The sequence below is a fragment of the Cydia strobilella genome, chromosome 9 (assembly GCF_947568885.1).
Source record: "Cydia strobilella chromosome 9, ilCydStro3.1, whole genome shotgun sequence".
NCBI lineage: Eukaryota > Metazoa > Arthropoda > Insecta > Lepidoptera > Tortricidae > Cydia > Cydia strobilella.
This window is the reverse complement of record NC_086049.1, coordinates 15,508,853-15,533,710: the sequence shown is the minus strand read 5'-3', so window position 1 is coordinate 15,533,710 and position 24,858 is coordinate 15,508,853. Positions and strand designations below refer to the sequence as shown.

Genomic DNA, 24,858 nt, shown 5'->3' with positions numbered 1-24,858 from the left:
TATGCAGAGTTAAGAGGAAGCCTTGGTACTGGCGGTAGACAAAGGACAGTTTTTACGCGCCGTGGGAACGCGGGGGGCCTTGGCACATCAGCTGGGGCTTGCTTTTAGGATGCCTCTTGCGTAGGGTTGTGCAAGAGATGCTAATTGTGATTGGAAATGGTTAGGGCATTCAAGAGGTTTTAAAATGACAAAAACAAAATAGATATACTGATGACTGCTATAAAAGGTTCGTGGCCACAGGAAAAATAATAACTATGGTGGTGGCCAACAAGTGAACGGACTACCTGATAAACAAGCTAATGCGTTTGATGGACTTTGTGTCATGTGTGTCGCATGCACATACAAACATACCCGTTGGCGGCATTGATTCACTAGAGGACAAATGTCATGTGACAAAGTGTTACGTTAAGTGTTAATTGTGTTAGTGATAGTTGCTTTGCTCGACTTAATATGGTGTCATCGCAGTGACTTCAGCGGGCGCAGCACGGTCGCATTTTTATCGCTTGTCACCATGCCTGTTACGTTCTAACAAGTATGTAAGTGCGAAAGTGACGGGCATAGTGACAGGCGATAAAAATGGAACCATGCTGCGCCAGCAGGAGAAGTTAAGAAACTCCATGAAACTACATTTTCACCTGAAGCATTTGGCAGTCGCAACATCGCACGACGGAAGAAGGCAGCGACGTCAGCCGAACTAATACTGCTCCTCCGCAAAACTTCGCCTGACATATTTTGTCGAGTCGTGCGATGTTGCCAGACATGTCAAGCAAACTCCGGCAAAGTATTGTTATTCAATCTGTAAGCATAGCACAGGAGGGGCGCGACTGTGTCTCGCCCGCGAGATAGGACTACCCGTCTAGTTTTTTTAACTGTAGATAATTATTAAATAGCAACGAGTAGTATATCTCGCGGGTCGCGCTACTCCTTTGCTAGCCCGGGTGAATAACATGCGTAGGAAACGTTTTTAAGTAAGTAATATTAGACTTATATTGACCGGGATATAGACCGAGATTACCTTTTGTATTATTTGTGAGCTCCCGATATTTCGACGGGTCTATATCCCGGTCAATATAAGTCTAGTGAAACTAACCGTGAATCATTCAAAAAACTAAGTAATATTGGTTAAGGAAAACGGTACACAATATTCAAAATATTACTTTATTGGTATCTACATTACATTCTCATATTTCGAATATATATTTAAATTATATTACATAATAACAACAAAAGAATTGATTATAAATATAAGTATACATGACTCCGACCCTAAAGCGGCCTAAAATATATAAAAAGGAGTTATTGCTTACTTTACTTTATTTTTGAGTTGATTTCATATCAGATATTTAAATAACTACTTCATAAATAGCACCTTTATAACAGGAGGAAGACAGAGAAGGTACAAAATATCATACAATCGTTTTACCTCGAGATTCGTAAACTGTGGGATTCTAAATTTTGTCGATGGAAATAACGATACTATATATAACATAATACGAATTCCATAAACAAAACACAAATAAAATTATCTACATATATTTGAGAATACTTTGTGATTGACACTATCACCCTGTTCACGAGTTGGAATGTTAAAATGTACTTGGAATGTAACACATGCAATAATATTTCATTATGCTAAAACAAATGTATGAATAAAATATATTAAACTTTAATGTATCATTGGTGGTTAAACAAGAATGCGATTATGCAAAACATTCGCCTAAGTTGACTAAATTAAATTAAAAATCTTTTAAAACTTCTCGTAAATTATATTTACTAAATATGACTAAAATGAAAATAGAAGTAGGTATCTACGCGTGGAATTAATTTGGTGTGAAGTAAAAAAATAGCCGCTATACTTACTCAACCTCGTATCTGTAACACTCATTTGATGACAAAAACACCCGTATTCCGAATGAAAGAAAAGCGACATTTCCATCAAATGATTGTTGCAGATATGAGGTTGAGTAGGTATAGCGACGAAATATTACATTTGTGCTAAAATCCTATTCTCATTTCAATCGCGGCGGCCGCAGCGCATACAGATCGATTCATCGAAGCTGGCGTGAATGAAATGAACTGAATGAATTACAGCTATCATTACATAATGTTTGATTTTTGACGTACGCACATATATTAGTTCACGCCATCTACTTTAGCTTTACATTGAAATAAGGCACTAATATACAAACACGTCGAAAGTCTTGAAATATAAAATTATTTCGAGATTCTGACCGATCATGCAATGCGGCTGACGAAATATATAATATTAAAATACTATCCTCAATACTTATTACATTACGATGTTCAGATCTTTAAAGGACGGAAATGTTGGGTGAGCATTATGCATTGTATATTATGCATTGGTTTGTAATATAATTATTGGAAATATACACACTGCACTTAATTACTTGAGTCCGTTTATTACATGCTTGGTCTATCTGCCTCATGCGTTGAAACCTGCAACGAAACAGATGATTAGTTTTCGGGCGTTAGCAATTTTTAATTTACGATTAATACTGGTGTGACACAATTTTGTGATAGTAGTTTATGTGATTATAATGAAAGGCATTGAAATACAAGTGTGGGTTTTTGAAACGAGCTGAAAGAGAGTTTAATAAAAATATCACACAAGTGCTTTAATGCCTAATTATGTAGTTACATACACTGCTTTATCTACCTATACACGCATATGCTCTCTATGATGTTCAAGAACCGCGTGTTACGACCGCCGTTGCGGCATTTGATCACACACTCAATAAAATTTGATCTCGACTGATACTAGAAATGAGGTCAAATTCCTTTGTTTTCTAGATGTTCAAAATTTGAATGTCAATATTTTACAGATATGATATTTATTGTATCGAAATGCTGGCCGTAATTTGCGGTTTTTGAACGCATCATAGAGGGTTTATGACCTGTGTGTAGATAAAGTTATTTTCGTGTTTATCTTACAAATTACAAATGTAATTGGTCACTAACCGTCGTGGTGCCTGTGGTCCCTCTGCAGCTGCACGTACTGCCGCACCAGTCGCGCGACCTCGTGAGCCTGCTCGGCCTGCAGCCGGGTCACTCGCTGCTGCAGGAGCGAGCCGCACTTCACGTCCAGGAACAGTGTGCCGTCCTCAGACCGGACCTGGTAATAACAATACATTTAGCAAACATGAATAAAAGTAATAAATACAGCAAAGCAAGTTTTGTTTCGACACTATATGGTTGTCAAGTTTGCGCGTTAGATGCATTGCCCAACGCACTCATTGTCGGCCGAACTCCCAACCCAACTACTCGAGCTATCGTCGAGTCAAGCGGCCACTCTTATGGCTCAAGCGCCCGTTATATCCTAAAACAAAAGCCTAGTCGTTTCACGCCTTTCCGTTTGTGAGCAAGTACGTGATTATAAGCTCGATGCCATAACTATCGCTCTTCAATTTCGCCGCATAAGTTAGGCCCTTACTACACTCGTGCGTGTGTAAAGTATAATACACACCTTCCTGGTGGAGATGAGGTCGGCGTAGGGCCAGTGCGTGTCGGTGTCGTGCGTGTGCGCGTCCAGCAGGTGCACGCCGCGCCGGTTGAGCGCCAGCACGTGTTCTCGCCACTCGTTGGGCGCGCCGCCGCCGACGCGACGCACCGCGAAGAATGATGAGCCGAACAGCGGCCAGCGGGATAGGACCTGGGGAAAATATTAACAACAATTTATTCACTTTGAAGATAACAATTTTGTTTCATTTTAGTACCAAGATAGTTTCGCGCATTTTGAAATTTAAGCGTAGGAATAATTAAACTACGCTACAAGCTGCAAGGGCAGGGCACGGTAAGTTAAATTACTAGAACTGGAAACCAGGGAAAATAATGGTCGTAAACGTCGCCAGCTTAAGGGTCAGCATGGGTTTGGACAGAAATACTGTTCGGTTCCGGACGTGCGACGCCTCGGGGGCTAACTGCACAGTGGGTAGGTATAAACAGTGCAGCTCGAGCATGAGTCTCACCTGTAGCACTTTAGACTTGGCGGCGGCCGGGGAGAGCGCGCGCGCCGCCGGCCACTCCTGCGCGACCCAGGCGGCCCACTTGGCCGGGCGCGGCTCGCGCAGCGCCAGCAGCGGCTTCGGCAGCAGGAACTTCAGGTCCCGCGCGTGCGGCGCCTCGCCCAGCCCCGCCGCGCGGTGCAGCAGCGCCGCCGCCAGCGCCACGTCGCGCAGCACGCCCGCCGCCGGCGCCGCGCCGCCCGGCACCACCAGCAGCAGCCCCTCCAGGTAGTCCGGGGCCACCTAAACATTATATTATAAACATGTAACCAGGGCTCTGTTAGAGAAGTATAGTAATAAGATGTTGTCCGTTGACGGAACGGAACGGCAGAAGATGAGGTAGAAGGAGTAGGGCAGGCTGCAACTCCGGGGTCTTATCTAAGACGTACTCTTATCATACAAGTGTAGGACTCACCTGGTTGAACAACACCTCAGTGTACAGCGGAGGCGCGTCTGATCTGAGCGGGTGGTGCCACACGGAGCGGCAGAAGATGAGGTAGAAGGGATGATGAGCTCGCTGCAGCTCGGTTGTCACGTCTAGCACGTACTCGTCGCCCGCGAGGGGCATGGTGAGCGCGTCGCCGGCCACGATGCAGTAGAGGGAGAACTCTTGACGCTCTGCCTCGCTTGTCACGCCGATCTGAAAGCAGAGACAAATTTTAATAGAGTTCATTTATTGTACTGTGATGTATATACACGTCACACCCCCTCCGTTTTGTGCATATACTATATTTGAGTTGTCGTAGAGCAGAGTAGATTTATACTCCATACTGTTCAGTTGTTTCGCTGGTGACCTAGCTGTAAGAACGTGCGATTTTAAATCCGGAGGACGCGGGTTCAAATCCCGGCTTGTACCAATGAGTTTTCGGAACTTATGTACGAAATATCATTTGATATTTATCAGTCGCTTTTCGGTGACGGAAAACTGGTTTGGAAGGTCAGATGGCAGTCGCTTTCGTAAGAACTAGCGCCTACGTCAATTCTCGGGATTAGTTGCCAAGCGGACGCCAGGCTCCCAGCCGTGACAAAAAGCCGGGATAACGCGAGGAAGACGATGACTGTTCAGTTGTTTATATCTGCTCTCAACATTATAAATGGCGACATTTAACACATTTCGACCCTTTAACTTTAAAAACAAACAACAACAGACTTACATTAGAAAACTAGTTTGCGAGAAATGCGTTTTGTGCGTGTTAAATAGTACGTACCAGCTCGCACAGCTCGTCGACGATGTCGCGCACGACGGTGGCGCAGCGCGTGTTGACGACGCGCTCGGCGCCGCCCGGCAGCCGGTACAGCTGCCGCCGCGCGGACCGCCCCGCCGACACCGCCGTCACCTGACACATGACACATGACACATCATCACCATTAGTATTAGTGAGGTCGAAGGCAATCTCATATACACGTTAGGTTAAGGCCGTTCCATCGGTTTGCCGCTATCACTCGCGAGAAAGAACAGGAAAGACAATGCGCGCCAAGTGTCAATTTTAATCGAATTTTGTCGATCTTTATTTATATTAAAATGTTGCCTTACAATATCGAAATTCGAACGGTCAAATTACTATTTGACCGCTTGAGATTGTTTTTTTTCGTCTTCTATTTATTTATAGTTTCACATAATAAATAATCGAGTAAAGTTGAATTAAAAGTCCTAGTTAGAGGTTACTTTGGGAATTAATTGTATCGAGCGAAATGTCATAATTCGTGTATGGGAAGCTTATAAATTAAAGATAATATAATCAAGAACTACATAAATTTTTTCCACGTCTACGAATATCAACGTTTCTTAGAAAAATATGATGACATAAGGAGATTTTTCGCCTTCTGGCTCAGGGAACCGCCTTAACCAAATAAAGTTCAAAATCCTAAAAACGCTGTGTTTATGTGGACATATGTATGAGTATTGCAGGTAATGACTTTTATGAGTTGGTTTGGCTTTCTTTACATTGGAAAAGAGTAGATTTTTAACTACGGGAAAATGTGTCCTTACCTCCTCAACACTAGGTACATTCTTGCGTCCGCCGCAGCGCAGCGTCTTCCTTAGGTTAGCCAGGCACACAGTTGCGGTGCCTTGGCACGGCCGCCGCCGGTCCGCTGCCGCGGCTGACAGGTATTCCACTAGGAATGGTCTGTAAAACATAATTTATCATTATTACTTTTGTTTAAATCGGTGTATTAAGAAAGGAAGTAATTAGGTAAAAAAAAGTGTTGGTGGCCTAGCGGTAAGAGCGTGCGACTTTCAATCCGGAGGTCGCGGGTTGAAACCCCGGCACGTACCAATGAGTTTTTCGGAACTTATATACGAAATATCATTTGATACTTATACCAGTAGCTTTTCGGTGAAGGAAAACATCGTGAGGGTTGAGGGTTGGGCGAGGCGTTGTCGTGTAGGTAACGTGATGCTTTCTGTTCCCTTTAGTGCTACTGATTGTTCCACCTTTATACGTATTTAGTTTCAGAGAGAGTAAAAAAAGGATAAAGACCTTAAAGTATCTGAGCAGGTGAAGTAAGCGGCCAGGATTGACATGAGCCGCCAGGCGCGCTGGCAGGAGTCGGGGGCCGCGGACCGGTTGGAGGTGGTCTGTTTCATCAGTTGGCAGTACACCTCGTCGCGCAGCTCCGGTACTGAGTGGCAGTGCTGCAAAAAATGTGTCATTGTATATCCCAGCGAGATGGACAAAAGTCATCAGAATGAAATCTGCGACTGATAACTTACGTAGGATTTGAAGGCATTCATGAGGAGAATTGAGACAAAGTGCTTAATAAGAGTTCTAGCTTAATAAGCCTCGACTATCTGTGATACTTGGCTGAAAGAAACACGTTTCTGGCATTTAGTCTTCCCCAAGGATCGTCATGTTAATCGACAATTAAAAGCCTCTCCAGCTAGCCTTGTAGTATTGTTGTCTCAGGTTTACAGGGTTGAGGTATTTGATGAAACATCAAAACAAAAGGCTATAAAATTACTAACGCGTGTTCCTCTTGAATCTCATGACATGATGGAAGTACTCCACAATTAGTCTAGCACTCGGGTACAGAATCCCACGTGAACAAAGAGCATTAATGTTGATTTGTATTTAAATTCAAGAAATGTTTCTCGCAGAATCAGTGAGGCGTGAATGTGAACACTTCCTCAGCGACGGCGTACTTTAACTTAAATCTTGAGATATTTTGATTAGCAAGAATATTTATCTACGAAACGGATACTTTTAAAAAGTTTTACGAGTAGGTACCTGCATTAAATTGTAAAACAATTGCCTGAGAGAAAGTAGACGAAATAGTCAAGATAACACGGCAAAACCTAGGCCTAAAGAACCTAATTTAGTATTTACCATAAGCACTGTATAATTTAACTTTAGTGAAATCCTGGTGCATAGCCCATTCATTCGAATTCAGATCTCATAAAGCACTTCAAGGCGGACGGGGCCAACGCAGGCTGGAGGCGACGCGTCACGGCAACTAATTTAGAACTCACCATAAGCACTGTATAGACGCATTTAACTTCAGTCAGATCCTGGTGCATAGCCCTCTCATTCGCATTCAAGTCCCCACAGTAAGCCCGCACACACGTGAAGCACTCCAAGGCCGGCGGCGCGAGCGCTGGTGGCAGGCGAAGCAGCGGCGCGCGCAGCGCCGTCGCCTGCCATTTCACCACGTCCGTCTGCGCCTTCCAGGTCCATTCGTTGCGCTTCGCTTTGCTCTTGAGTGATGAATCAGCTTTTAGAATTTCTAGTCTGAAAGGGAAAACAAAATAGTCAGAACCTCGAAATACGACAGCGCATCTAAACAGAGCTGTATAAAATATTGCTGATTTAGAAATTTTGCAAATTACAAAAAACGCGAAATTGGGTCCGTTGGTTGTGGAGCTAGGACAAAAGTTCAGAGTTAAAAAAGTAGACGAAACTTTATTTCGATTTCAGAGGAGAATAACATAATCAGGTTAACATTTTGCAGTTCTTTTCCAAAGTGCTATTTACTATCTGTGTATATTACGATCTATGATAATTTATCGTTGTCACCTTGCATAATAATCACTTCAAATTTCTGCCTCCTCATATTATAGTTTACCTAGAAGCGGCACGTAATTTAAACATTCTTCAGGATTATAAGTAGGAATGCACTACACCACCAACCAACACACCTGACAGATTAACATTGCACCTACAATGCAATTATGTCTCAATACAAGCGTGTAGTATTTGCCGTTTTCGACATTCAAACGGAAGAAGTACTCGCTTTCTTATTGTTACTTAAACTCATAGCCGATTTGGGCGTGCGTTATGGACGATATCCGGATTATGATTTAATGCCTTTTATAAATATTCATAGCATACGCAGACCACGCAGCTAATTTTCACTGCCCATCAGTATAAATTCGTTTCCCTTTAAAGTAATTATCTTTTGACACCGTTTCTCTATCCATTTATATAGTACCTGTCCTAATCAAAACCAGTAAATGACTTATAAAATAGTTTTCTTGAGATTCATATTTTATTGTCCCATATATATTACCTACATATGGTATCACTAGCTAGCTAGCTATACGTAAATGTTACATGTTAGAGTTCATGATGATTTCAATGATACATATCTTCATACTACGTACCTATATAAATGAGACTTTAGCAAACCTGTAAACCATATAATTTAATTTGAATGAACAAACTATATTAGATGTATATATATATATACTTGTAAATATGTAATGTAGTTTTTGTGAAACCGCTATTAAGGCTGAATGACAAATTTTTATATTTACTTAACTTAGCTAAATGTCACCTACATTTGTTTTTGTGATGCAAAAAATTACGTTTTTTAACCTAAATGTCAAAAGCTACCCATATATTGACATTAATGAATCTTATGCAAATCCTCTGCAAATTAATGAATCTCGTTAATATTATGAGTATTATGACTTGCAAATTACTTAAATGTTAATTTGTCCTAGATCCATTTCGCGAGTGTTACGAGTTTTATATTTTCGTGTTGCATAATGAGAATATTTCCAATTTTTATATTATTATTTATGTTTAGTTTTCGTGTTGCATAATGAGAAAATTTCCTAATTTTTATTATTATCTAAGGGGTTATTCATTAATAAATTACATCACACAAAATTTAGATTTTTTTAGACCCTCCCCCCTTGTCACACTTTTTCATAGGAAAGATAGGTATTTAATACGTGCTCTCACACTTCGCAAAGTACCAACTGTTTATTTGGTAATATGCAGGTATCTAAGAGGGAGTGCAAAAAAGGTGCAAAATTCAAACTTAAAGTTTCTTCCAGTCCAGTTATATATCGACTTAAATTGAGAATAAGGATGCGTAGTGAGGGATGTCAGGATGTGTTTGTTAAGAACCAATAGACAATTCCCGACTAGAGCTGCGCTGAGCGAGGATAGATAAACGAAGTGATTCTATTGGTTTTTAACAAACACATTCCTCGCTACGCATCATCGCACATTTCTGGTGGAAACACAGCCTTAGGTTCCTCTTTCGTAAAAAAACGACTGAATAAATATTACATTCAACCTTCCTACCGGGAGCGAGATGGCTCTCAATCACAAAGTCGACGAATATTATTTAATCACCAACGTGTCGATCCTGCAATTTGATCGCTTTGCAACCTACGCAATTACTTATGACGTTTAGTATAAACAGACGTAGAGAATGTAGAGATATTCCATGTGCGCCAAGAATGATTGTCAGTTTATCACCGGCGTTACATAATTCATTACGATGACATTGATCAGTAGATTCAGTACTCATTCTTAAACGTTTGAAAAAAGCAAAATTAAATCGGCCAAAGTGTTGTTACTTTGTGCCAACATTATTGATTATGGGCCCAGATAAGATAACTATGTCACCAATAAAGTCGTAAATAGATCCTGAAAATAGTGCACTCTAAACTACTTGTATTAGCTTCTAATGGCGTTGCGTTATTCATAAACGCGTTACGGCCTGAATTAGCTATGAATCGTTTGTCTTTATCTGTCATTTTGACTCATGTATTTGTAAGAAAGGGATAAAACACAATTTAACTAAATCATGTCAAGCCCGTACAGTTTTATGAATAAGGGGGTAACTATATACCTTAGGTATCGTTCTCGCCATTACAAAAACGTAGTCAAAGTAAACAAAGCCAACAGGAAGCGCACGCGCATTCGATGCAAATTCACGCAGTCGTATTGTTGCGGGCACTAGCGGTTATAGAATAATGTTGCGCTTTTTATAAACGTAAAGCGAAAACCAAACCGCTAAAATAACGTTGCTATCTATTAGTAAAACAAAATATACACATAACACTAACAATATTATTCAAACATTGGCAAATACACTTAATCGGGGCTTTGTTTATTGCATGTTATACAGCCAACACAACACTTCCACTACACAACACGGGATATGACTAAGGATCTCACAGGATGCTGGTGGCCAGCTCGTCGTCGCTGGTTTCCTGCGGCACTTCGCTATCCTCGCTGGACGACAGGCTGTCCACCGAGATGTCGTGGTCGGTTTCCGCCGACCGATCACCGCTCGACACCGCCGACATCGCGCGACTGCTCGCCATCATCGATACTTCGCTCGCATCAATCGGGGAAAGTATCGAACCGGGGAAGCGATTACGGATTACGATACGAATAATTTTGCATTTCATTTCGGCTTTCAAACGTTTGTTTATGTTCGGCCTTTAGTGATTGCGCGATGTATGTTACGGACTTCCTTATTCCATTTTTTGACTTGCGTGAACTGTTATCAATGCTTAGTTTTCTGCCGCACACCTATCTGTTTATCTATGCCGGATTCGATTGAATCGAACTTGTTCCGGTTTTCACCGATGCGATTCATATCCGAGAATGGTTATTGTATATAATTAACCCGTGCGAAGTTAGGCGTAGCGTAGCGGTATAAAACTATAAAGCTTTAAGATATAAAAACACAATGTATGAAAATGATACAGTTCCAAGTCTTAATCTCAATAAACTCGTCGTAAAGTTAAGACAGAAGCTACAGTCGAGTTTATTTATCTAAAGTGGTTCTCAGGCCAGTCATGACTTTTGATTTATTCGCACATACATGTTACGAAGAAATTTCTCTTTGTATTCAGCCTTTCGAGCACCGGAAGGCACCGCTATTGACGCACCTTCTGCAATTGAATCGTCAAATGTTCACGCAACGTTGCTCGATAATCGGTCGGTGTCGTCTTTACGCTAATTGCTTGATTAATTACAGATCGGACACACTCTGCGATAGGACAAAGCAATTATAGCTGCTAAAACAATCATTACGAAACTTTTACTTCAGGTTGTTTACATAAGGTTTAATGACACTGAACATAAAGTCCTTATCACGTACTTGTATGTTCCCTATACACTTTAACTATAGTCACCAGAAGAAATACGTTATTTACTTTCTTTTAAATAACTATGTTTTTCTAATTTGATTGCCGGACACGGACGTAACACTTGCCGAACTAATCCGTGAAAAACGCTCATAAATGCGGACACCTTTTTACCAAAAAACTTATATCACAATATGAACACTCGGTATAAGAACAACTTGATGGAGGGAAAGCGTACACTTGACGTTCACGCGATTCATGCACGAACACTCGCGTTAGGAAACTGAAGAAACAGCGGCACTAGAGTACTAGGGTAGCAGGACTAGCAGGAGTGTCGGGATACTTGCATGTAGTGCTTCAGCCTGGAGAGCGCTGCGCACGGCATGGTGGGCGCCCCGCGACTGTCCCACGACGACCTCGGGACGGGAGCACCACGTTCCACCCGAATGATGTTCAACGCACAACTAACCAGGGCTGCCGCCGCAGTTTTTCCGAAACGTTTTTATGGCGCATTGTCTTCTCGTTTCAATGCAGCTGACAAAACTGTTGCTCAAGATTCTCATTATGAAAAACGTAGCATTTTGTACAATTAGGTCAGTAGATGTGTGCCCGTACGTCGGCTACTGTGGTCTAGTGAATTGTATAATGTTGGTTAATCTTGGCTTCGATCTCACAATGTTTTGATGTGACTTGTATGAATGGGTTGCTTCATGTGTCATGAAAATTACGCTTTTTGCATAAATTGAGATTATATCACTGTTGGATTCGAAACTTTTTTATAATTAGTCCTTAGCAAGGCTTAGGTTATCTGAGCAAATTAATCTGTACGAAAAAGAAGAGCCATTATAGCAATCGGCGATTGCTCGCCTACCTATTTTATCGATCTGATTTGGACAAGATGATGTTTTCCAAGAGTCAGACATCGCTTTAAGAACAGAAGGAGTACCTAGTTTAGTTTCTGCTAAAGTCCACAGTCAACATAATAAACCGCCTACATCGTCCATACCTACAGCCTGCCGAGGTATAATTTTCTGGTTATATAACAGCATTACATTAGTAGGTATATTTGGAAAACACAAAACGCAAACAACCTGTGTTTTGACGACCTATATAGTCTGGTCTAGTCGAGTCGGTAGTGACCCTGCCTATGAAGGCGATGGTCCTGGGTTCGAATCCCGTTACAGGCATTTATTTGTGCGATAAGCACCGATATTTTTTTCTGAGTAACGTGTTTTTTATATGTTTTTAAGTATATATCAATTATAGGTTATCGTTGTCAAGTACTCACAACACAAGTTTTATTTATCTTAACGTAGGGCTTAGTCAATATATGTAAGAATGTCCTATAATATTTATATTTAAACAACCACAACCCTGAAAGAGAAACAGCATGCGCAGCAAAAACGCGAGTAGTGCTCATTCCTAGAGCGGTACAGCGACGCATTCAATGTAAATAGTCGTGGAAACGACGGGCAATTACACACAAGGCGCTTTGTCGGGTTACTTATAAACATATAATTACAATAAACTGTGGTAATATATAATATTATATATAGACTATTTAATGACTATGTCCTTCCTTCCTTAGTCAGTTTCTTTAATGACTTTTACATGCAAAGACTTTCAAATCAAAGCATTTCAGGATAACTGAAATCTACGTAATAAAACAATTTACATGTATTTTTATAACGTCCTATATCGCGTATAATATATGAATTAAAAAAAAAATACATCCAGACGTAACCGACGTTTCGAACTCTTTATAGCCTAATACCATAGAGCCATAGACATAGTATATACAAGTAGTTATAGACATGAAACCGAGCGACCAGGGGTAAGATAAAGACATATTCATGTATTGACAGTTTCATGCAACAACATAATCCGTTTTCTCTTTCACTCTTATAAATTTCGGTATTTCGCCTTCGCCTCCTTGCTTTGATGCCATAACCCGAAACCGACCATGAAAAAATTCCCGGTCGTTGATAAAGACAAAGCATGACACTATTTTCTCTTTCCTCTTATAGGAATCGCAATAAGACTATCTTTCTCTATCAAAGAGTGTCAGGCCCTTGCCTAATACCCATCTATCCGTGAACCACGAACGCTGTAAAAGGGTCACGGGTTTGAGACGTCGGCCTGTATTTTATATTCAGGAATAACTATCGCGGTAACCGAAGTCAATATAAAAATCTGTGTCTGAGCGTTTGGGTCGAAAAATTGAATTTAGTTCTTCCCTTCTAAAATGTATATCTATATTGTTACAAATGTGTATCTATATGTAATCGCTCTGGTACCAAATATCTGATAACTTGATAATGTGTGTTTTGCTGGTAACACTAACACTGGTCCCGGGGCCATGGAGACTGTATAAAGGAGCCAAATCTCTGATCTGATCAAAAAGTGTCCATCAAAAAACAGTAATTAGGCGGCGCCACCATACACCGAAATACTACCAAAAACAACCTACGTAATTTGGTCGGGTTATTTGTTGCCTTATATGGTTCATGTTATACTCATGTCCCAGAGCCTAACTAGCGCCACCGGAGAGATTAGGAACTATTATTTAAAGCTTAACGCGGTCACTTTTGCAACAATTCTGCCATAAGAGATTGCGATCCTTTCTATACCATCCATACCCGGGGCAATGCGCATTACGATGTCAAGCGACGGGAACTACACTGGCAATAGAAGTCAGAATAGTCAGATTGATAGTTAGATGGTTGTAATTATCGATAATGTGTTTATCTGATGGTGTAGTGCGAGTATATACGTTATGGTCGACCTGGACTCGACACAATGGATAATTGAGTGAGCCGCGACGAGTCGTGTTTTTGTATCGGATTGTTAAGTTAATAAAGTTGTAGATTGTGTTATTAAATTTGTTACAGGTATATATTATTATTAGTCGATAGCGATACATTGCGACCATTACTACTATTGATTATTAGTATTGATTTAGCTACAGACAAATTAGTTTAGCTCCAGGATGGCCTAACTAACTACCATAAGTAAGCTACCAACTCGTAGGCCTAGTTTCGGGATTAATATACAAGTTCGTAACAAAATAATATTACATAGGTACCTATACTACCTATATGTACCACAGAAGTGACTTGTAAAACTGCTTTAAAGACCGTTTAAGCAATATACGAATGAAACAATCGACATACCTAAATGTAATAACGCAGTAGTTGACATGCCATGACATGCATTTGACGAGCAACGTATATTTTTATTTCATTGATCATCACTTTTGGTTACGCAAGTAATTGATATAAAGAATAATGACACAAAACAGAAATCGAAGCTAGGCGCCAAACAATTGAGAAAATGACTACGGATTACGAGTGAGAGGTAGTTACATCCACTGTTATAAAGGGATTATGATGTGTAAAGCCCACACTAAATTGGTATTTGTAGCGGTGCCTTCATCGTTACGTTACACGTAAATTAGAAATTTTAAAATTATACGTTAGGAGTACCTACTTATATATGTTGAAAATAAACATTAATGACATGATGTAACTACCTTGTAAAAACGTAATAATGACTGTTTAGAATACATTTATGTATGCTATGTGCAATTCTAGTGTTCTAATTTTAATTTAATGAATTATAAAATAAAACTATGAATACGGATTATATCGCGTATATTGAATTTATAATACATCCCGACGTTTCGAACCCTTTACAGCGTTCGTGGTCAACGGGTGACTGAGGAAAAATTACAAAGTGCAAAAATACCCACATACTAAAATAATGAACAATCATAGACAATAAACTTTAAGACTGGTTGTACATGCAAAAACGGTTCATAAGGCTAGTTATACACTACAATTATTTTCAAGTAAAGATAAATCTATATATATATATACGCGATAAAAACTACGCCGGCTCCAACCCTACACCACGGACCCGAGAAGATTTAATTCCCTCCTAAATTGTAGGAGGGTATCCCAATATGGGACCGGCAACAAACTCGGCGGGACACATCTTTTCAAAACATATTATACTCAGAATGTCCAACATCATCCAACACTAAGGTCTCACAGTCTATGTCTCTGTATGTATTAATGAATTATAATTTATTATCTTAAAATATTGCACCTGTTTTTATTTATTTATTTGAGGATCACTAACGGATACTAAACCTACACAACATAGGAACAATGAAATAGAACGTTAACAGATGCTTAGCCACTTATAAGTGACCACAGCTCACAGTGTAATTGCTCTCGAGTGTAATCAGATCGATCGGATTAAGCCGCTGAAGACAATAGCTGTAAGGAATGAGTGCTCAATAATGCAACACTTATAAACGTTTTATTATTATTATAAGTCGGATCTAGAAGTTCCTCAAGAAGTTGACGTGTAACATGGATGCCCCAGTTGGCAGATATATGAATTGGAGATTAAATCTGTTTGGATTCCAGGGCATCGCGAGCGTGACCGCAGACTGCGCGGCGCGGACGCAAGTTTCGTTCACAGGGCCTACCGCGAACATCGACAATCGAAGTATCCTCTAAAAACAAATTTAATTATTATCTATGAAAATATTTTAATTTGTGTTTCAGTTTAATCGAAGTATCGTTTATTTCTCTCTCTGTCGCTCGAATAGTGACAGAGAGGCAAAGTAATAAGGGTTTGTTCCAATGACCAGTGGCTTTTTTTACGCTACGTTCTTGACATGTTGACAAACGAACTAAAGGTAATTTAAGAGTACTGAAAAGATTCTTAAAAGTAAAAAAATATGTGGCTACATCTGATGTCGTCGCAGACAAAGCTGTAAAACGTCAGTACCTCTCATTTTGAGATAGAGTACACTAATGGACTAATTAATGGTCATGTGAGTGTAATCGAATTTATTTTATTCGTAAACACAACACATAAAAGAAAAATAGCCCGTTTTAAATTTATATCGATCCAGATTAAACGTAAATATCAACATAAAACATTATATTAATAACAATATATTAATGCCATTTGGCATTAAGTCTCCCCCCCCCCCTTCATAGAAGTTTGTTTGCAGGGGGGGTCCCCTCTCTTTGCAGCTGACTGTACATTGTTGTATTTTTTTTTGTGCAATAAAGTTTAAATTAATAAATATATGCATTTGCGTGTAAAATGACCATTCAGCATTACTAACGGAGACTGTGATGGATATGCCGATTCGAAAAGCGCAGCGGCAAGGCGCCATAAATCATCATTAATTTGCATACTCAGTGCACACTGCCATGAAGTTATCAATCTTACTCTTCGCTCGGCCGATTGATTTTGTTTTTAGGGTTCCGTACCCAAAGGGTGAAAACGGGACCCTATTACTAACAGCCCACTGTCCGCCTGTCTGCCTGTCATCAGGCTGTATCTCATGAACCGCGATAGCTAGACAGTAGAAATTTTCACAGATAATGTATTTCTGTTGCCGCTATAACAACAAATACTAAAAAATAAATTTGTACGGAACCGTCGGTGGGCGAGTCCGACTCGCACTTGTCCGGTTTTTTATATTTTAATACTATCTTCAGCATTTTATACGAATGTTTATAAATGTGTTGTTTTCAAGCAAAAGGTACTACATTGTCGCTTGTCATAAGGACGCTCTGACAGGTTATTCGTATAAAGATACAAGCAAATTTCGTCCTTATGGTAAGTGACAATGTTGTACCTACCTTTTGCTTGAAAACGTCACAAATAATTAATAACACTAAGCTATCGACATTATGGCTCGACTTAGTTGATAGCTTACTAACTAATGTAGGTTCACCACGACTTTCTAACTACATAAATACCTAATGCGATTTAGTTTCTCAACGGATGTACAGTCGATGGCAAAAATATCGATCCGACAAATGGCTCAAAAGTATGTGAACACGACTTTATTGTCTAAGGTGTATGAGCGTACACATATTTTTAAAACTTTGGGAACGTATATATATATATGTACATATGCCCTTGCCCTTGACTGTACGATAAACAACTATTATAAAATTTATTTTCCTTAGAAAAATGTATCCGTGTATGTATTTTAACGGTTGTGTGGGGAGGTTTCCACGCCACCATGCCCTAAACGACATTGTGAGGAGGGCACTTTTGTCCGCAAGTGTGCCGTGCATGTTGGAACCTCCAGGCCTAAGCCGGTCCGATGGCAAAAGACCTGACGGGCTGACACTTATCCCATGGGAAAAGGGTAAGTGTCTACTTTGGGACGCGACATGTGTCAGCACGTATGCTGCCTCGCACATTGGTCGGACGGTCCGGACGGCAGGAGCGGCGGCTGAGTGGGCGGCACTTAGGAAGCGCGACAAGTACTCGGCGCTGCTGACTAAATATATTTTTGTCCCTTTAGCAGTGGAGACGTCTGGGTGTTGGTGTGCCGAGGCCAAAATTTTCTTGGGCGAATTGGGGCAGCGTTTGAGGGAGAGAGGTCATGACCCTCGTTCCGGGTCATTCCTGATGCAGAGGCTGTCTGTCGCGGTCCAGCGTGGCAACGCGGCGAGCGTGATGGGCACCTTTGCGTCTGGACGGGCGCGGGACGAGTGGTTTGACTAGGTTCTAGGTGTGTCTTTTTTTAGTTTAGTTTTAATTTAGTTTAGTTTATAGTTAATTTTAGGGTAATTTATTATTATGTACGATGTCGATGTATTGTTGTGACTTGGTTTTAGTTTAGTTTACTTTTTAGTTAATTTTAATGTAAATTGATATAAATTGTACTATTTAACTCAAGAATATGTGATTTCAAATCTTCTTTTAGGGCTTTTGAACAAAAATATCTATGAATAAAATTGTTTACGCTTTTAACGGTTGTGCAAATGATATATTTAATTCATTACAATTAAATCTCGGTCCAGTATTTATTCATGGCAAACTGCGTCATGGACGACTTCCGCTCAATTTCCGCTCAGGGTGCGTAGCCAACATGCCAATCGTTTATGCTCCGTAGCGAACGAAACGCAACTGTAACTGTCGCAATAATAGGAAGAGTGATAGAGACTACCGTATCGTTCGCCACAGAGCGAACGATTATCATCTTAGCCACCCAGCGCTCGTTGGCTTTTTTATATCACAAATGCGTCCATTAAGCCCTAATCACAGTAACAATAAGGACTACTTTGCGTTGGTAAGTTGGAGTTGGAAATGAGAGCTGACGTTTAGAAAAATACTGGCCATTAAACGTTCACGGGCAACTGTTTTATATTTTACAGCTGCACGCTGCACTTTGCAATTATCGTTAAATATCTACTTTTTTTGAAGTAAAACTACTTTAGGCGCGATTAGAGGGTAACTCAGATTTTTTTTCTGACGGAAGTAACGCTCATTAGTGACACACGCACAATAGGACACACGTCAAAGTGCCAACATAACCGTCAAAGAAGTTTTACTTCAATCGCGCGTAAAGATTACACGCACACCCTTTTTTTAAATATACTGCGTGATTACGAGGCCATGATGCTGGATGACAAAAAGTGACGAAGAGTTAAAAGATGGTCAGACTGAGCACAGTTTCCCACGAAATCGAAGTAAAGGACCGATATTTCTAAAGTTTTCTTCAGAGAACTTCAAGTTTAAAAACCTGGTTGCTAAAGGCAAGATGAAGTAGAATACTCACTCAGGGCTCTGTCGGAAGTGGTCAACAGCGAACTGCAGCAGCGGATGTCTCCCGTCGTGCTGCGGCGTCGTCTGCTCTCTTCTATCCTCCCTCATCTCCCGTTCCCTGTCCCTCTCCCTCTCCCGTTCGCGGACGGGCGACGCGTGCCGAGGCGCATGCTCCGTCTCGTCGCGGGACTCCCGGGTGTCCCGGGTTTCACGCGAGTCCCGCATGTCCCGAAGAGAGTCCCGGGATTCGCGGGACTCATTCCGCTCCCTCACGTCACGCTCCACGCGGTCCTTGGCGATGCCATTTGTGATCGCTTTTGGTTGGACCTGTAACAAGATATAAAAGGTTAGGTTTGGTGCTTTCTTTAATAATATTGGTCGAAGATTTGTCGATATCGCACAATGAATAATAATTTAGAAACAGTAATCGATAATTTGCAAATTTACAGACAGCTTTTATGATCTGTAGGCAAAACTCAGGCAAAACGCTACTTTATCGGCTGTCAATAAGATGTTTCACTATTCACTAGCAAAGAGATAATTAGTAATCGAATTTATAACCAACTAGGTATGACCTTTTGCCTAACAACGCCACAAATAATACCTTGAGTAGGTAACAACACAGGATACAGTAATAGGATTAAGTAATTTACTGCCGACTATGTCAGTTTTAGCAATGTAGTTAACATTTTACGCATAAAACATGTACGTTGGAAATACCTAATAGATAGGGTGACTGTTCATCAGTGAACCACCATTTTCGAACGATCTACATACATTACTGTCTATTCCAATCGATAGATAAAATACTTGGCTACAAATTTGCAAGAAATGTTAATTCTCCTAATAGTTTTCGCATTATTGTGCTTTTAAAAAAATTGGAATTTGGTTAGTTGTGTCCATAGATTAGTATATGTTATGTTGTGTCCATCTTTGGGGTGTTTCTAGAGTTAACCTTTAATATACACCAAGTAATGTCTGCAGAGATTTTGACAGCACACGCAGTGCAGGTGTTATTTTAAACGTCAAATTTCTATGAAATTATGACGTATAAATAACACCGGCACTGCGTGTGGTGTCTAAAACTCTGCAGGTGTACCTATGGAAAATTTATTTGGGTAATTTGTTCCAATTTGTTCTTTACATCTATGTTTACCTAAGAATCTTTTTCAGTCTACTTCACCAAATAACATCGAATGTCTGAACGTAGGAAGCTAATTTGTGGTAAAATGTATGTGACGCCACAGGCTGCTATAGTTACAACAGCTTCTGTTAATCATGTATAGGTAGGTAATCCGTATTTTTATATCTTATACGTAAATACTAAAATAACATTTCGATTGGCCAATTTACTACTTTTTTATACTACGTCGGTGGCAAACAAGCATACGGCCCGCCTGATGTTAAGCAGTCTCCGTAGCCTATGTACGCCTGCAACTCCAGAGGAGTTACATGCGCGTAACTAATCATTCTGTTGTACTAAAATAGATCGCTCGAGCAAATTGGGGCAATGAGACCTTATTTTATAATTTTGAATATAAAAATAAAATGTACGATCGCTATGTTCACTAGATATATTATCGGCACGCGCGCAGGAAAGCGTGAATGTCCGCGCACAATCCCCCGAGGCATGCGCAGTGACGACGGTAGGGTTGCCCACTCAGTCTCGGAACAACACATTATTGCCGAATAAATTTGTAGATCACATACATTACAACGGTAGAACAGTACAACGAGAACATTACAACGGTAGCACAGTAGACAGTGTTCGAGTTTAAAAATCAACGCCTATTGCAACCCCTATTGAATTGTATTGTAAGTAGATATTATGTGACTGTATTGTAGAAAACAATTTTGAGATCTATCGCTTCAAAACTTTCAATCATAAAGTAACGTTTTTAACACAGATAGCATTGGAATGAGAGGTTTCAAAATTGTGACTGGTAGGCGGCGAGGAACAATGACATCCCAATCGTATTTAATGTTAGACATGAACAACCGAAAATCAATCTGTAAATAGGCAATTGTTATAGTAATAACAATAGGTAATTGAACATCGTCGTCGTCGTCATATACATTCGTGTTATTTGGTTGTTCCCTTGGTTTTATACCGTTATGTTTGATTTTCTGGTATTTGGCAACCCTGTGCGGTGTGCGCCACACATTCCTAACACGGGATACAGTTGCAGTGTGCGCAGCTAGCCAAAGTTACGTGCACTTTACTAGCCCAGTTATAATAACTCTTACATGTTGGTTGCATTATTGTTACGGGCCCTCAATTCGTACTTATCATCAGGCATCCTTCATGCAATCAGTAGATTGCTAGTTTAATGTTAATCATTATCGGACTGTAAAATCTAATTATCCAAATCGGTAATTCTTTCTTATAAAACTAAGTTATGTACGAAGCTTCAAGATGTCTGTAGTATATAGGATCTGCTAATCCATTAGCCTAAGTTTTGTGCGGTTGTAAATAAATATGTATAAGAATACTCTAGGAACACGAGAAGCACCTTTCTCATCAAGTCGTGAATAATTCTGGAAGTTGGAATTGAATTCATTGACGCTTCATAACATTTTCAGGATTGTTAAGTACCATTGGATGAGTACAATCTTGTTTCAAAGAAAAAAATAAAAGACGGAAAGAACACGAAGGTAGAGATTTCCTAATTATGACTTGCTGATAATTAAGACTGTTCAATACTTTTATCAGTAAAGTAATACACAAACATTACCTTCACTCTTCGTTTCAACGTCTTCCGACTCAAAGTCCGGATGATATCGTAAAAGTTATCCATGACAATGGCGCACACACTACCTATACAATCGTGAGTTTCGTTTTCGAATCGTTATTGTAATCGAATCATATTTTTCACAAATTCGCAAGTAATCAGGTCAAGCTAATCGATTGATATTTAATTAATTGAGTTAGAAATTTAATGTCATCATTTTCGAAACAATTTCATATTTTACAGTCGTATGTCCCTTTTAAGGGTGTATTTTTTAAATGGCTGCCACGGGGTAACCAATATCGTAAGTAATAATTAATTAAATCGTAGCGATCGCGACCGCGCTGCGCCGGCGACGTGCAGCGGCGGTGTGCGCGTGCGCTGCTTCGTTGCAGCTACCATTATTGGTGCAATCGAGATGCGAGCGATTTATCGCGCTTTTTTATATTATTCAAATATTTATCATAGAATGCAGAGTATTCTAACCACAGCTGGGCAGGGCAGAGGGCGCTTTTGTTAGAGGAGAAAAGGGTAGACGGGTACTTGTTTTTCTCCTAATATTCCCAATAATCCCCGTGAAAAACATAATCTTTATAGAGACATCTTCAAATCAACAAGCCGTCATGGTGGACGGTAAGATAAACGGTCTTGAATTATAAGCAAATTTACAATGGTATGCACTTTTTAAAATACTTTTCTTGAATGTTCCATAGAGGGAAAGGCAGGCCTTGAGAAGAACAGGGTAAAAAAAAAGTAAGATGTAAGTACCTCGCGATTCTAAATTCCCATTTAATTAAAGAAAGTTACCCTCAAATACAAATGAGTATGTTCGCGAACTCGGTGATACACATCTCATGATTCCTCGTCAGTAACTAGTGCGTGTAACGTCGGACATCTCGGCTAAATTTGTAGTTTCAGTTTAGATTTTCTTATCAATAAGTACACTATCTTTTGCCTGGGACTTCGTCTGCGTGGAATTAGTTCTAGCAGTGAGAGTAAGTATAGCGCCTGGACAAAATCTAATGGTAATAATTTTGAGCATTAATATGCTTAGTTGCTAACACCAATTAACAGGAAATTCATTAATTTTCTCATTTCCACCCCCCCCCCCCTTTTCACCCTCTTTAGGGATGACTTCCGGCATAAAAACCATCCTATATCCTTCCCCGGGACTTAAACTATCTCTATGCCAAATTTAAACTAAATCCGTTCAGCGGTTTAAGCGTGAAGAGGTAACAGACAAGTAAGACACAATAATTTCGAAGAACTATAATTTAATCAAAATTTAATTATAATAACAAGTTAATCGTGTTAAAATTACTACCAATTTTGATTCACCTCCTGTCAAATTAAGCAAATGTGAACCTAGGTGTACGTAGCTGCCGACAAGTAAATAGTCTTCAATTATTAGTTTCCGTTGTTGTTTTTCCTGCATTTTAACATAATTGCTACAGATTAAAAGTTTCTTAAAATAATGTTTGATGTTATCAAACAATCCAGTGCCTATTTATTAGTTACTCAAATAATCTTGCGTACTACGTTTAAATCTTAGTTTAGTAGGTAATATATGCAAGACAATTGTCCAAACATTTAATTGAGAATCGTGAAACCTACCTACTATTAACAATTATATATAAAGTCTTATGACCAGGCATCGTAAACTGCGAGCGAAATCCATTGAAGTACTAGGGTTGTAACTGGTTGTCATACGTCATTTCAATGGATTTCGCTCGCTGTTTACGATGCCTGCTTATGACTTTACAATCTCTACATATTCATAGCACGCAGTGTTACCTTGTTACGAATTATGAGAATTTTGTCCGTAGCCGAGGAAAGACAAAGATTTATGTCAATAAATTTCTGGAATGTGTCCGAACTTCGCTACAAAGCCTTTATCGGTTTCGGTAGAAGAGTCATAACCCAGATTTTTTGCATTCCGCCAACGGTTCACTGCGTCGGTTGACCGGTAACTACAATCATGTTTATTATTTATTTCAATAACCTAACCATAATGACCCAAACACGATTGTCATTTGTTACTCGTACTTGTAGAGAACGATTGCTAAACAAACTCCTTTGATATCAATTTGGGGTTGCGTCAAAGAGTGGTACCTACCTTCTCGTAAGCAATAATCCCACCAAAAACATTTTCATGTAAAATGTTGCCATGACGAGACCATATGGTTCGCACTGCCAAAAAGTTATCAGATCTCACGTACCTACAGCCTAGCTTCTAACTCTACACGCCTTAACTTCACAAATTTTACATTTTTGACAACAAATAAATCAATGGTTTGAATGATAACTATTAATCATGAATTCATGAGTCAAGATCATGACACAATTTGAAGTAGGTAAATTAAAACACTATTTTCAGCGGCTCATGATTTCTTAGCATATTTTTTTACATACATTTGTTTTTTGGATACGATTCAATTAGAGGTGATTCTACCAGTTGCATGGTCATGGGAAATAATGTTAATAATAACTAATATTATGGTCGGTCAAGGCTTCGTTCACGCATCTTGCCCTTGCGGGTAATTGCGTCAATGTCTTTTTATAATCATAAAAGTTATTATTAAAAACGTATGAACTGATAGACCTGTTTAAAGGGCCAGCGGTGGAGCTTGAAGAGTACAAAGGGAAGCGGGAAAACCTCAAATGTTATGGCCGAATAAATGCCTTTATTTTGTGGTTACCAGAAGATAATTACCAGGTCATACCTAAACATAGAGAAGACTAGTTTTCTACCTTGAAGTATTGTAAGACTATTTACTAACCATTTTAAAATAAATAGTAAACTTCAAATTTAATAAAAACGTGGGTAACATGGGTATTGCAAAATATGTAAGCTAGGAACAAAAAGACGTCCCCAGTCAGAATGTGTGTGTAAGTACTTATTTATATTTTTTCGACACCAAACTTATAGTGCACGCGTTTTTAATTCACTGCATTTTTCAAAAAAGCAAACAAGACGCATGATTATGCTTTCATTTGCCAAACTATTACTTTAATGATATAAAATGTACCTATCGTAAATCCAACGCGATTGTAGTCTTTGCCGAGTCAGCACAGATTTTAATAGTCATTATACTTAATTAATAAATGAATTGGAGTAGTAAAACCCAAGTTACTTTGTGTAAATCTTAAAAACGTATCCATATTTTATACA

General features: G+C 39.6%; 1 protein-coding gene and 1 long non-coding RNA gene across 2 annotated transcripts in view; both read right to left on the bottom strand.

Annotated features, from left to right (window-relative positions):
* Window positions 1-1,140: 1,140 nt before the first annotated feature.
* Window positions 1,141-2,094, bottom strand: LOC134744362 (uncharacterized). Its single transcript, XR_010128086.1, has 2 exons — window positions 1,989-2,094; window positions 1,141-1,850 (listed from the first exon to the last, which is right to left on the bottom strand). It is a non-coding gene; the product is annotated as an uncharacterized LOC134744362 (long non-coding RNA).
* Window positions 2,095-2,324: 230 nt separating this feature from the next.
* LOC134744361 (unconventional myosin-XV) overlaps window positions 2,325-24,858 on the bottom strand; it is a 136,221-nt gene continuing 113,687 nt past the window's right edge. Inside the window, exons 23-32 of the mRNA XM_063678142.1 lie at window positions 18,971-19,284; window positions 7,495-7,753; window positions 6,506-6,660; window positions 6,013-6,151; window positions 5,231-5,359; window positions 4,438-4,662; window positions 3,987-4,265; window positions 3,485-3,670; window positions 2,980-3,133; window positions 2,325-2,457 (exon numbers count right to left, since the gene is read on the bottom strand). Of these exons, the coding sequence (XP_063534212.1) occupies window positions 2,444-2,457; window positions 2,980-3,133; window positions 3,485-3,670; window positions 3,987-4,265; window positions 4,438-4,662; window positions 5,231-5,359; window positions 6,013-6,151; window positions 6,506-6,660; window positions 7,495-7,753; window positions 18,971-19,284 (1,854 nt within the window). The 3' untranslated portion in view covers window positions 2,325-2,443. The remainder of the gene's footprint in view (window positions 2,458-2,979; window positions 3,134-3,484; window positions 3,671-3,986; window positions 4,266-4,437; window positions 4,663-5,230; window positions 5,360-6,012; window positions 6,152-6,505; window positions 6,661-7,494; window positions 7,754-18,970; window positions 19,285-24,858) is intronic.